General features: G+C 45.5%; 2 protein-coding genes across 2 annotated transcripts; both read right to left on the reverse strand.

Moving 5' to 3' along the window:
- Positions 1 to 270: 270 nt before the first annotated feature.
- LOC127336802 (inositol-pentakisphosphate 2-kinase IPK1) lies at positions 271 to 4,710 on the reverse strand. The gene is made up of 8 exons (XM_051363652.2): positions 4,485 to 4,710; positions 4,082 to 4,205; positions 2,939 to 3,139; positions 2,648 to 2,792; positions 1,990 to 2,030; positions 1,804 to 1,914; positions 950 to 1,537; positions 271 to 782 (listed from the first exon to the last, which is right to left on the reverse strand). Exons 2-8 carry the CDS (start codon positions 4,181 to 4,183, stop codon positions 606 to 608), a joined length of 1,365 nt encoding a protein of 454 aa, XP_051219612.1. The 5' UTR covers positions 4,184 to 4,205; positions 4,485 to 4,710; the 3' UTR covers positions 271 to 605.
- A 1,680-nt stretch (positions 4,711 to 6,390) lies between these two features.
- Positions 6,391 to 13,005, reverse strand: LOC127336801 (protein HEAT INTOLERANT 4). Its single transcript, XM_051363651.2, has 14 exons — positions 12,664 to 13,005; positions 11,377 to 11,415; positions 11,207 to 11,260; positions 11,029 to 11,092; positions 10,796 to 10,854; positions 10,303 to 10,427; positions 10,132 to 10,191; positions 9,896 to 9,954; positions 8,312 to 8,385; positions 7,470 to 7,508; positions 7,328 to 7,390; positions 7,171 to 7,218; positions 6,958 to 7,086; positions 6,391 to 6,847 (listed from the first exon to the last, which is right to left on the reverse strand). Exons 1-14 carry the CDS (start codon positions 12,823 to 12,825, stop codon positions 6,800 to 6,802), a joined length of 1,023 nt encoding a protein of 340 aa, XP_051219611.1. The 5' UTR covers positions 12,826 to 13,005; the 3' UTR covers positions 6,391 to 6,799.
- Between the last annotated feature and the right edge of the window lie 1,260 nt (positions 13,006 to 14,265).

Raw genomic sequence — 14,265 nt, forward strand, 5'->3', positions numbered from 1 at the left:
TTCCTTTTTTTGGCTGTGTGCATCCGTAGTGCCATTAGGGTGGTGCGTTGTTACAGAGGCTGGGTGTAATTGATATCTTCTTGATATTAATATATTCCCTTTATCGGAAAAAATTCAGCTTCCCTGCATCGAAAATCGAGAAGCACAAATTCAAAAGGCACAGTGAAGCAACCGCAGATTCAGCGGTCATACTACTGCACAGATGCCAATTACCAGGCGGAGGGGACTGATGACATTGGTACATTAAGGCAGAACAAAGGAAACACTGTCTGTGGCCTGCATGGCAAACTTGAGCCCTCATTTATGCTGCAAACATTACAAAACATGTGGCTGCCGCTGTAAACAAAGGGGGCTTTGTCGATACATTTCGATGTTTGTGTGTGTCAGATCTTGGTGTATATTCCGCCGCGACAAGGCACCCAGTATACATGCTGTACTACTCATAACGCTACAACGACAACAGCAACCACCTGCTGTAAAGAAAACATCCCGACGAAAGGGGAGAAGAGCTCCTCAACAATGGAGCTGTACTTACAAGGTTACAACAACAGCCGCAAGAAAAAACAGGTCGCATGTGCACATTCCGCTCGAGAAGCATCAACTCCTCAATGTTCTAGCCGAACCTTTGAGTCGTCGCCACCAGTGCTACCTCCTTTTGAAGAATCACATGGAATGCGTCCGGCGTCCCCATTTTTAGTGTAGAAATTGACTATCTTCTGGTCCAGTTTGAAATAATGTGGCATCTTATCCAGAGGTTTCACATCAAGATCAACAAAATACGCCTGCAAATAGAACATACAGTTTAATGCCATTCACTAGCAAACAGGCGTCACATAAAGAAACCAATTCATATGCAGAATTCAATTGTTTAACAACGAGCTGAAAAGTACTTGAGTTGCTGAACAAATAGAAGATGAAGGTAACAGGAACACATTTCAGAGCAGCATACCTTGTAATCATAGGTTCGGTTCACTGACTCGAGGAACACTGAATCATACTCAGAATCTGTTGTTTCACTCTCTCTTGGCCGAAAGCACATCATGAGGCTACAGTCCTTTGCAGTAGCAGCAATAAGAAAGTCCCTGACAATCTTACAGCTCTTGTCCAAAGAAAGAGAATGTAACACAGAGTACTTGTGCAATAGCTCAGCATCAGTTATATTTTTGCAGACCAAACAAGGCTGAGAAATGACGTCGTAATACAGATGAATTGCCCCTTCGATGTCATGATCATCCAGTTTTTGAGTGACCAAGAGCTTATCCAATACCCCAGATTTAAATATTGCCTCTGACAGCAGCTCAATAAAGTCAGATGGTTGTAGCCCGCTAACCTTTGTCAGATCTTCGAGATACTTCTCTGTTTCATCAGGATGGACCGTATCAGCACCACCTCCCATGCCACCAAAATGTAACGAGCCATCCACGAAAATCCTGAAGTTGTTCTGAGGAGTCGAGAAAAATGATTTGATTGCTGTGCAAATTCTTTCTTTCGACCCAGAAAACAGATCAAGGGGATTGTAGTCACTTATCTTCGATATCTGAAAAATGTTCAAAGGTATGTTAGGCATCACCTGATTTCAAAAACCAATAGCTATACTGCAGTATTACAAGAATGAAAACCTTAAATGCATAAATAACAAGAGTTATTGAAGATGTCTTGATAAAAATCATCTTTTAGAGCGAGTAATCTTGTACTCATCCGAATTTAGACAAATCTCCGACATCCTTTTATGGACAGAGGTAGTACTGAAATATCAAACATAGCCAAACTTAGGCTGAAATATGTTGCTTGAAATTTACATACCTGCCCCTGATGAAACTTGAGCTGTTGATGCATCTTATACCGTGTTACTTGTTTCTTAATAGAATTTTCCTGTGATATATATTCTGATGATGGAAGGAACCCACATTTGGCCTGGACGGCGAAGCATGTCAGTTGGAAGTACATATTTCAAAATTATAAGAAAATGACAGGATTCTCAGAATGTACCTTTATCTCCACTGCGATGCAACTGCTACCTCTAGGCTTTCCTGTGATTATAAAATTTACTTAAGAAAATACGCCGAAAATACTGTAAGAAAATGCAAATTCAAATGCATCAAACCCATCAAGGAATTCATAATAGCCTAGCATATAACCGATGTAAATGACTAAGGAAGCAGATTGTCATTTCTCGACCAGCTACCCTTTATGGACAGAAATCGAAGCTTTTGCGGTCAAACCAGATCATATCTATGCTAGAAATCGGTAAAAACTAAAACATGTCTCTTTCTTTATTCTGATTAACAGAGGTAGAAAAATACCTGGCATATGAATCAATGCAAAAACATCCTCAGTTTCAAAGAAGGTGACATTGGCATAAAACAATATTGTTTCCTTGGAGAAAACTTGGGTGTGCACATATGATCATCGTATACATTTGGTAACACTAGAAATCCTAAGCCACTATGAATTGCAACTTATTTTAGTGAGACCTACGAATCGCATATTAACAAACTTTACATAAAGAGAAGCTCAACAATCATGTAGTACAAGCATGATAAGCTAAAAAACAGTCATAAAGTCTCACTTTCTTAAACCATGCAAGCTCTGAAACATGCTCAGAAGAGATGGTATGCAGTGTAAGATCCAGATTCCAACTCTTTACCAGAAAATAAGGAGTGGTCAGAAATTAGAAGGGCAGAATCAGCGATGGTATCAATTGCGCTTGCAGTCACTCGCCAAGCAGGCCGGGAGCTGAGCACATTCTTCCCAACAATCTCCAAAAATTCCTTAGACACACGGGCACGAACCTGCACTACAAAAAAACTACATTGTTTATCCATATAGTCAAGCATCTAGAAGAACACAGTTTCCAAAAGTTACAAATAATTGACAGTATGTTTGTTACAAAAAAAATCACAATTAGAAACATAATTAGGTTTAATGTTAGTCGTACCCCTCCATCAACATGATTGGCACCCAGATGTTGGCTCATGACCTGTGCATAGGCTTGTGGCAAGCAATCTTGCTTCAGAGACTCGACCAATCCTGGGATCTCGCCCCACACAAGTTGCTCGGAACTTGAGAAGGCCTCACAAGTTGGTGCTGGTTGTGCCTTGTCATTTAGGATCTTCTTGGCCCGGAGTACCTTGCCAAGCTGCAAGCAAACCGAAAGGAGATCAGCAGAGTATACTTCCTCCACATGTGTCATGCCAAGGAAGCATATGCGCATGAAAATAAAATGGAAAAATCATGGGGACCAAATACATATAAGATGGTCGTTTCCCTGGTTAGAAATGGCTAAAAATGCGGTAGTGGCAAAGAGATACACCTGATCCCTGCTCTCATGTTTCGACAATCAAGTTGAAACCATATGCCTAAATTAAGAGGGCAACAGGTGTGCTTAATAATTCTCAAAGAGACCAGAGGAGCCAACTTAAGCATCTCTGGCTCTAAGCAACCACCCTCCCAGACAGGGACACCATATCCGATCTATGCAGGTGCAACTGCATCTGTGCGGCACACTGAGATCAAGTCCAGAAACTTACACAGAACATGAAAGCTAAGTAAACCAACAAGCGCACCAGAAAGAACCTATCCAGAGCAGAGAAGAGCAATACCATGGAAAGAGTACATTTCCTCCAAACGTATCATAGCAAGGAAGAAGGTGCACACGATCGAAAGTAAAATTGCAAAAGTATGGGAACCGAATACAGATAGGACGTCTGCTTGCTGGCTAGAAACGACTGAAACCTGGTGGCAACAACAGAAGATACACCTGTTCCCAGCTCTCGTGTTTCTACAATGAAGTGAAACCATACGCGCGACTAAATGAGGGCTGTGACTCTGTATCATGCAGACAACCATTACAGAAACTCTTCAAGTCTCACAGTGATTTGTGCTCGATTTTATAAGCGACCATGGAGCAACATGGCGTCTCTGAGTCTAAGCCGTGGGTTGCCCGATATGGACACCAGATCCAGGCTGGTACGAACGCATCGGCGCAGTCCAGGAAGTTATACGGCCGGTACAGGAAGCGAAGTAAACCAGCGGCAGGGTCACCAGAAAGGGGTTGAGGTCGGAGCGGAGCGGAGCGTACCATGGAAGGCGAGGAGCCGGTGTAGCTGAGGATGAGGTTCGCCGCGCCCTCCCCCTTGTAAACCCAGTCGCCCGCATCTCCCGCCTGGAGAAGCACGTCCATCTCCGCGCGCGCCGGAGTCTGGCTGCAGCGACCACACTGAGAGTGAGAGGGACGGCAATCGGCAAAGCCGCAACAGGAAACTAGGCAAAAGGGGAGCGGCAGGCAGTCGCGCAGGGCAACTAGCAGGTAACTCTGCTGCCTCACGCCGGCGGGAGGCGGCAGCAGAGCAGAACAGAATTACGCGGGGCGCGAGCTCGTCTCCGTGGTCGGCAGCGCATACCATCGAGCATATGGCGCGCGGGCGGGCGGGGAGGAGAGGGGGAGGAGCGAGGAGCGGTGGAGCCGAGCGGGGGATGCTTACCAGAGGGAGGGCTTGAGGGCTACTCGCGCGCGGCGCTCTGCGCTGGGCCGTGCTCCGGCGGTGCTGCGCTGGGAGAGGACGAAGGCGGGCGAGGCGGCTGCAGCCCGCGGCGGCGGCGGCGGAGCGCGCGGCTGGGCGAGGTTTGGGAGAATCAGGCAGGGGGAGGAAAAGGAAAGCTCGCTGGCGAGATTCCCGGCCTGGAGCTCGCGCCCGGCAAAAGGGAGACGTGGATGTGGACGCCACGCGGACTGCACGTCTCTGCATGTGGCGCCCCCCAGACAGCGAGCCCATGACGCTGGCGCCACCAACAACTTTTTTTTTTTTTGAAGGACCTAGAGCTTCATTCATTAAAAGCGGTGGATATACATTTTCCGGAAAGGGCCCTAAAGAAAGAAAGAATTACAGCATAATCCTTACACTTTGCACTAAGGACCTCAGAATAAAGAGAGAAAACGTGATCGAGTCCAGCTCCTGCTCCACCGCTGCAAGACTCACCGGAACCAACCTCCACACCGCCGGGGATAGAACCACTTGGGGTGTGGAGGTGGGAGCCAACTACGGCGAGACCGAAGGGCCTCCGAACTGGCATGTACGCCTTGAGGTTGTTTAAGTCCTGAGGGCGGCCTTGATTTGTCGCCGCCGCACAAGGTTGGAGGGGCTGCCTTTCAGCCATGGGATACGGCGACAGCGGCGCCGTGGAGAACCTTCGACAAGAAGCTGACGAGCTTTCCTGCTGCAGATGTTATAAAAGCGACAAGCAAATAACGAAGAACGAAACAAGAACACACGCAGGGGACACAAGATTTAACGTGGAAAACCCCTTCCAACACAGAAGGGGAAAAAACCGCGGGCGCCAGCCAGCAAAACTTCACTATATCGGGAGGTGTTTACAAACGCCGTGGGTTATCTTATAATCTGATAAACCCTAGCCGGCGGCTTACAAGATGTATATATAGGCGGTGTCAACGATCCGTACCGACGACGGGCCTCGCTCCGCTCGTCAGAAGTTAGCCTCCCTTTAGTAGATGAATTTGGATCACAATACAACAGCAGATGCGACGACCAGCCGGAGACAGCAAGCAGCAACTCCTCCCTCTCGCCACCCCGACAAGGAAGAATAAGAAGCCTGTCGCTGCACCTCTGGCCACCAAATCCGCCAGAAACGGCCTTATTTACGGAGATCTTCGTCTCCCTCCACCGCCACATCTTCGGCTCCGACAACCGGAGCTCAACGAGGCAGAGAAGGAGAACAAGCCGGTGCCAGATCCAGTCGATGAGATTTGCCACTTCCCTCCCGGTATCAGCGCCATATGCCATGTAGGACCAGAAACTAAACCTAAATCTGCACCTAACTACTCCGGCGCCATCTTCCCTCCAACTCCGGCCGGCTACTCCGGCAGAGAGGAAGAGGGAGAGGCCCAGTGAGAAAGTGGAGGAGCTCAGGTACTGTAGAGGGTCGAGAGCGAGATGGGGGAAGAATAGCGGGGGCCGCCACCAACAACTTGAGCGTGGCCACGAGCGAGCTCCTGTACGGTTGCCGGCCTGATTAGTGATGCAAAACATCAGAGCGTCTTGGATCTTCCTCGTCACCTGCAAAGGCTTCAATTATTGTCTAATGCGCCCATGAACTGACGATTGTAATGCAGCAACTGGAGAGACTTCCTTCCATAAAAGGTATCTTAGATTTATATAAATTTATATGTATATACACACTTCGTATGACAGAGGAGTACGTAAAATTCTGATGTGCTTATCTAGCTCGGAGCCCAAAGTGAACAAAACTCTCACATCACAGGTATTCTCTCAAAATCATCGCCATTAAATTCAAAGTTCAAGCAACAAGCGCTCCAGCCAGATTGCAACACCAAATTTGGACACCACAGAGTTTACACAATGCACACGAATATACATCAAAATATATAGGCACGCGATTCTTTTCAAAATAGCATTCCGATCAACTCACCGAAGGTAACCAAACAGTAATAGAGCATAAGCTATACTGGAGGGAATAAAACAAGGGAACAAACCGTTCCTACAATACTTGTTCTGCACTTACAAGACCTACCGTCTACAACAACCTCCCAGAATGTTACATATCACAATACAGACGAGAATGCCGAGGGAAGAGATGCTCTAAGGATTGGAGGGAGTCTACCGGCACAACCAACTTATCCGCTATCCCAGCAAGAGACAAGAACTGAGTATGCCCAACCAAGCAGATCTCCTCCATCTTCCAAAATTTTCAGTGCTATCCTTTCAGGCTGGATAGCTAGCTTAATGCTTGACCGTGCTCACAGAATGTGTGAGGTTGCACATCACAGCAGTTCATGTGCTTGGCGGTAGTATCTGTTGATGTACTTCGCCTGCAGAATGAAATACATGCAGAGTTTAATCCAAAGCAAGATCAAATAGTCCATCCATCCATTTAGGAAAAACAATAGTCCAGTGTAAGAAATACCAAGCAACTGCATACCTGTACTTTGCTTACATCAGGAGTATCCTCGGTTTTTACAGGGTAGAACTTGTAAAACCTGATATTCTGCATTGCCTCTTTCAACTTGGGATCCAAGTCATCGATGGCTTTCTTTCTGGCTTCTTTGGCCTGCAACATTTTTGAAGAAACATTTTAGTACAAAATCAGTATTATCTTTAGTGATGCTGATTAATATTTCAATTAATTGTTAACCTGCTTCAGCTCTCTCTTCCTTTCTCTAACTCTCTCCTTTATGAAGTCCTGCTCATGAAACGTGGCAGCAAAATTATGAACAGAAAATTCTCGAGATCATAGACTATGCTAAGAATTCAATGTAGCAGAGTAAGCAGGATAGATATTGAATCTGCACCTTGAATTTTTCTTTCTCGTCCTCTGGCAGAACCTCGTCTTTAACTTTCTCATCAATGAAATCCTGAATTGCATTACTGTGATTCAAGACAGATGTCCACCAAATGGGTAGCATAATAAGGAAAAAAAATTCTCATTCATACCTCATAATCATCCATTTCCCAGTCAAAGTCACAAACAATCTGCAACGGCAGCAAAAAGAAAATACAATGGTTCATGAGACTAATTAGGAGCTACTAAAAATAAAAGGTTGGATTGATAATGTAGGAAACATATATCCCTGTATTACAACTGATAGGTCAAGATAAACTTAAGTTGTATAATAAACAAGCTATCACCCAAAAAGGTAGCTCATGTTGCTTGGGAAGCTGTCTAGCATAAATTCAGGCTCAGAGGGCAAACAACATAAGGAATATGTCACACCAATCACAGCAGATTGGAGCCTAGGAAAAAGACTACGAGCCAACGCTGGACCACACAACTCGTATTAGCAGCTAGCATTGTGCAGCAGCAATACGTGGATTGGTTTTGACCCTCACTAGCATGGATGGACACGTCAGCACAGAAGACATAAACACGTAGGCTTGTAATCATGGAACAGATCAAATCAGTTTAGATGTGCATAGAAATAGTAAGTAAAAAAGGTCAACTGGAGATATGGCATGCAGATTCTCTCATAAGTTTAGTTCACCAAACATTCTATAAATAACTAGCATACTAATTATATTACTTGAGTCAATTAAAAGCAGACCAACAAAATATATTGTTAAATTCACAATCAAACACCCCCATATGAAGTTTTGATGCAGATTAGTTTTGACTTAGATTATAGATACAGTTGTGCCACAGACATTGTAACTTGGTTGATTTTCTATGTTACTGAACAGCCTGATTCAAGGAATAATAAGATAGCAATAATCGTTCACGACTAGTATTTAGGTAGTACTTCCAACATGGTGTCATAGACCTACTGAAAGAAGCTTACCGGAGGTTCTAGCGGATACATGATGTTGACAACAGTATCATCTTCATCTTCTGGGGGACTAAGAGGCATGTAATCTGCAAGATTATTGCAAGAAGGTAAGCATTCCTTCCTCTTGCCTCAGAAAAACATATATAACAGGTTCATGAGCACATCACATAACTCTCAAGGGAACAGTAAGATCAAACATTTCCTATCATCTACAATCTGATTAACAGGCAGTACACTTGATATTCCAAATTACTGTGTGCTATTTAGGAGTCGGTGGGTGTGTTAGGTTCATGGTGTGATCAATGCCCTTTGCATGAGTAGACTAATATATATTATATCATGTGATCATATTACTCTGCTGGTTTCACAGTTGTTGATGGAGTGATCGTAAGGTACAAATACCACCAAAGAATCCAATACACAGTTCGAGAAAAATGGGGCTTGGTTAAGATGGTATACAAAGTGGTACCGAATCAAATTGATAGAATTTTACCCAATAATTACTCCCTCCGACCAACAGTAAGGGTCGGTGCTTTAGGGTCCGTTCGGTATACGGGAATTTTGAAGGAATTTTACGGGTGAAGATTCCGCCGGAATATTTTCCTAGAGGTACGTTCGGTCTGTAGGAATCAGCTTAGTCCATTCCTTTGGAAAGTCTAGCTCTCCTGTACTTTTCACGGGAAAAATAACATCTACCCAAACCGAAGGAAAAGTCTGGACGTCTCTTGGTTTCGTGGATGGCCGATGCAGGATGCTCTGGCGTTGACAGATGTGTGAATTAAATAAACCTTCTATGTGCGATGGACCATGCGATGCCTTACAAATCCTGCCCGAGTCTGAATAAAAATAATACTAAACAGTGGTCCCTTACCGCTCCCAGTTTCCGACTGAACCAAAAGTTTCCTCTCTCCAGAACACGTCAAAATGTTTTCATTCCTGTGTTTCAGAAGACCGTAGGTTCACACATTACCTCCATCCCATTCCTATACAGTTTTTTGTTCCTATGTTTTGGATTCCCTCGAACTGAACGGAGCATTAGTTCAAATTTGAGCTAAAACCCCGACATGTATTATGGATCGGAAGCAGTACTAAATGTGCACCGCACCAGTCATTTACCAATCTAAAAGGAAGCTCGCGCTGGGGACCATCCTCACTCCTAGGCCCCAACTTAACCTGACTAGTCAGCCGCTACGCTGTAGACCCACACATCTCCTGCCTTGCACCGTTTAGAACACCGATGTCATTTGTAGTTGTTTTTTTACAAATAATATGCCAGTCATCCAGTACAAGAAAATCAGCCAACTAAACATCCACTAAAGTCAGTCTGGCAGCATGCAAACTAACTGTCATCCCAATGAAAATAAAAAAGGATCCCCGCAAAAAGATCAGCAAAAGGCTTCTCATCCCATGAAATACTGCTGCATTGAAAACCATTTAACGAACACATGGTCGTGGATCCATTTAATATTATGCACAGTGCAGTTCACGTATTCTTGGACAGCAAGGATGATATGTACGGCAATGGAACCACTGGATGGCAACAGCAGATATTTAAAAGACATAAGACCTATGAAAAATAATCCAAATTCAGCTTACAAGGCATGCAGTAGTCGAACTTCTTGACTCTCTCAGTTTTGAGATGCTTCAGCGCAGACCTGCCATATATGAAAAATTAAGATGCTGGAACAAACCAGGAAAATAAAATTCCCTACATGGGATCATTTACTGGATGGTGGCATTCCCTGCAGATAAATAACTGGCAGCAACAGAACTCTAAACCCTCAAGCATGGATAATTAGTGATTGTATTAAAATAGCAGGAATAAAACTGACCTTCGCTGGGTGCAGCCAAGAGTAAATATTTTTGTTTTCAAACTTTCCATCCTGCTGAGCCTGTAGACAAAGCAGGAGCAGAGTAAACAAATGAAAAACTAAATTGGTAAAGGTGGGAGATGGAAGGTAACGATATAGTTGCTCAAAGTAGAAGAGAAGAAATATAGCTACCTGTCCTTCAGTGGAACATAGGGCACCCAGGCCATCTTCATAGCCCTCATTGGTACGATTTCTTCATTTTCCCTTTGGACAGAATTTATACCAATTTTATCTGACGGAGGGAAGGGGCAATCAACCTGTACAATAGAATAAGAAATTCAAAAGCCAAATAAAATTCATCAAGAAGCGAATAAACAAGAAAGTTATCAGATCTTAAGTAAAGCTGGTAGTGACAAAGAGATAAATCCCTTCTCTCATGTTTCTATGTTTATGAGCAAATGAGCTAGGGTCATCACTCATTATATGGACATATTACACGTTTTCTGTAATGCATTACTATAAATATAATAATATAACAGGTGAGGTCATGAGAAAAACATGCAACTCAATACGATATATATGAGAAAGAATTTAGCTAATACATATTTCTATCACTGCATTCTAGAGATAAAGTGGGATAGTAAAAAATAAAGAGGTAGAGTCAAGATAATGGATGAACACTTACAGCAACAACAATAGGAATAAGTACTATCTTCGATTCGCCATTGACATCCAATAGTTGAGCTGCACACAGACAGAAATAAGCCCATTAGACCATATATATAAGACAATATATAGCTACTAGGTTGCTCAGAGAACCTTTCAGTATCCATAGATACTGCCAGTGGTACAATATTATCAGTGCATCAATGGATCGAGAGTGCAACTTCAAAGGTGGCATACGATAAGAATACTTACGCTCAGTGCTGCCAAATACGTAAACCGTCTTCCCATAAAGCTTGCCCCCCTCTTCTAGAGCTTTCTGTTCGCCAACAATAAACCATGTGATGCAATGTAAGGAAACTAAATATAAGAAGAAAAACCTTCTTGTTGAAACAAGAGAAGGAAAACTTTGAAGATTATATGTTGAGCATACCTCTAAATTTTCAAAGTTCCAGTTGAACTCCTTGATCTTATCGATATTTTCCCACTGCAGGTGACAGGACCAGAAACAAGAAAACATTAACTTAGGGACAAATATGTATGACGGAGAAGTTTAGTGCACGTTGAAGCGTGATAAAAACAAGGACAGGGATGCACACAAACCTCAGTCCCAATAGGGAAAGCCGACAACCAAAGATCCTCCTGGACAGAGTAATAGACAATATTAGACAATATGCACCAACCTCGATACAGCAAGACTACGGAAAAGAGCACAAAGTGCACGCCCTTGGTTCAGCAGAAGAATCTAACGAAAAAATCACCATCCCAGTTAACAATTAAACTGTGCAGGTCTTTTGATCGCTGACCATAGGAAACCATTTTTTTTAGAATCTTGCAAACCAAACATTGAGCATTGTGACAAACATGTTGCAGAAGACAAAATCATTCTTCTCATGGCCTACACTCAAGACAATACTAGAGGCGCAGAAGCATGCCCTGTCCTATAAGCAAGCATCGCATACAGGAAAGAGCTTCGGAACACCACAATCGCTACTAATGCAGTGGATGTGCTTCAGTACGACGCACACATACTGAGAGAGAACCCATTAGTGGCAAATGCAATATCTCAACAGGTGGATATGCTTCAGTATAAATCTACCTAGTCTAATGGATAAATCCTATACTCCGAGCAAATCAAGTGGTGTAATAACCGCAAGCAATAATCTCGTATTCAGCATCGCCGACCACCACCAAAACCGGATCGCCGTCCCTTCTCCTAACTAATCCAGCCGCCGCAAATACCGCGGCAGAGAGGGAGCAGCAATCAAGCAACCGCGCAGTCCGCGCGCCGACCAATCTGAAGAGCACAAAGTGTACGCCCTTGGTTCAGCAGAAGAATCTACTGCGTCGAGCTAAACAAGCCAAACTACTACTCGGCTTCGGAAAAATCAGCATCCTAGTTAACAATTGAACTGTGGAGAGATGCAGCGGAACGTCCTTTGATCACTGACCTATAAGCAAGCATCCCATACAGGAAAGCACTTCGGAATACCACAATGGCTACCGATTCAGTGGATGGGCTTCAGTACAACGCACACATATTGAAAGGAAAAAACCATTGGTGGCAAATGCAGCACCTCAGCAGCACATCGTTTTAGGTGAAAATGTCTACCTAGTCTAATGAATAAAATCCTGTACTCAAACCAAATCAAGTGGTGTGATAACAGCAGCAACAATCTCGTGTTTCAGCATCGCCGACCACCACCAAAACCGGATCACCGTCCCTTCGCCCAATCCAGCCGCCGCAAATACCGCGGCAGAGAGGGAGCGCCAATCGAGCAACCGCGCGTGCAGTTCGCGCGCCGACCAATCTGAGGAGCCCAGCCCTACTCGGCGGGAGGGAGACCTAGGGGGGGACAGAAGAATGGGTATTCGGGAAGGCGTCCTCACCAGGTTCCGCGGCTCGGGGAAGTACTCCGGCTCGGGCTTGGGCTTGGGCTCCGTCCTGGCGCGCTTCGGCCGGCCCCGCGCCGCCGCCGGGTCCGTCCGGCTGGAGCCGCCGGCGTCCGCGGCAGCAGCAGCCGCGCGCTTCTTGCCCCTTGCACGCGCCATCTCGGTTGCTGCTGCTAGGGTTAGGGTTTGGGCTGGATTCGGATTTGGGATTTGGGGATTTGGTATTTATGCGTCGGGGAGAGGTTGGATTTGGGGGAAGCGGCGCGTGAAATCGACGCGATGCAAATTTGAAGCGGAGGAGCGACGGCGGTGGCGGCGCGGGCCGAGTCGCGTGGGTTGCCCGGTGGGCTTCCGAGCCGTCGGATCTCGTGGGGAGGTGGCTCTGGGCCCGTCGGATCTCGCGTGGGGGTGCCCCGTGTGGCCTCCCGTGGAAACTGTGTGCTCAATAGTTTACTGCTGGATATGGGTGGGTGGGGGTGTGCGCTGTCTGTCTATTGGAGCGGCCAGATTCAAACTTCTGAGGGTGACATGTGGGACCGGTATGGACACTGGTACTTTCTCCATTTTCAGTGGCGATTTGCACAAAAATAACTCTTTTGTTAACCCTCCGAGCACCCATCTAACCCTTTTGTATGATGCCCTCCAATCCGCACCATACCTCACTTTGTGGCGCCCATGCGGACGGCGCCCATTCGCACATTCGACGTGGCGTGATGGACGCTGATGTATGCTTGACTCTGACGTGGCAGGATGTGTGGTGCCGCTCCCATCGGCGCCACACATTGAAAGTGTGGCGCCAAAGCCAAGGGCGCCACACATCCACTTATAATAGCCCAAAACATATTGTAAGACAATTCTCTGGGGACTTAGCCGTTTTGGCAATCATGTTTGTGTGGCGCCGACGGCATGGGCGCCACATTGTTCAGTGTGGCGCCGATGTCACGGGCGCCACACAAACAGGGTCACCAAAACATCTAAGGACTAAGCGTCCGGAGGCCCTGGATGTTTTTGACATATGAGTTGACATGTATGGCGTCGACGCCATGGGCGCCACACAGTGCAGTTTGGCGCCTATGTCATGGGCGCCACACAATGACTTGTGCTAAACCATGAAAAATTCTACCATATTTCAACAGTTTTGAATACAACATTGCACAGAACATGTACGAGACAACATAGTGGTTCAGATAACACATAAGGTTCGATGACATCAAGGTTCCAATTACAATAAGGTTGGATGACATGAAGGTTCGAGAAGATCAAGGTCCACGCAACATCAAGGTTCGACAACATAAAGGTTCGACAACATGAACCTAGCCAAACGGACATCACTACGTGGCAAAGGCTCCCTCCCCCCTCGCCTTCTTCTTCTTAGATTCTTCAGCCAGTTCTTCCTTCTCCCTTATGTCACGAGCCAACTGAACCACCGAGTCGAAGAAATGGTGACGCTCCTCCATCTTTGAAGCTTCCGCTTGAGCTCTTTCCTCCTTTATGCGCTCAGCCTCCTTAGCCACCTCCTCTAGGTGCATCCTATTGGCCCTCTCCCTTGCTAGTTGAGTTCCTCTGGAATTTTTCCCTCCATAGACGGTCCCATTCGGC

The sequence above is a fragment of the Lolium perenne genome, chromosome 2 (assembly GCF_019359855.2).
Source record: "Lolium perenne isolate Kyuss_39 chromosome 2, Kyuss_2.0, whole genome shotgun sequence".
Taxonomy (NCBI): Eukaryota; Viridiplantae; Streptophyta; class Magnoliopsida; order Poales; family Poaceae; genus Lolium; species Lolium perenne.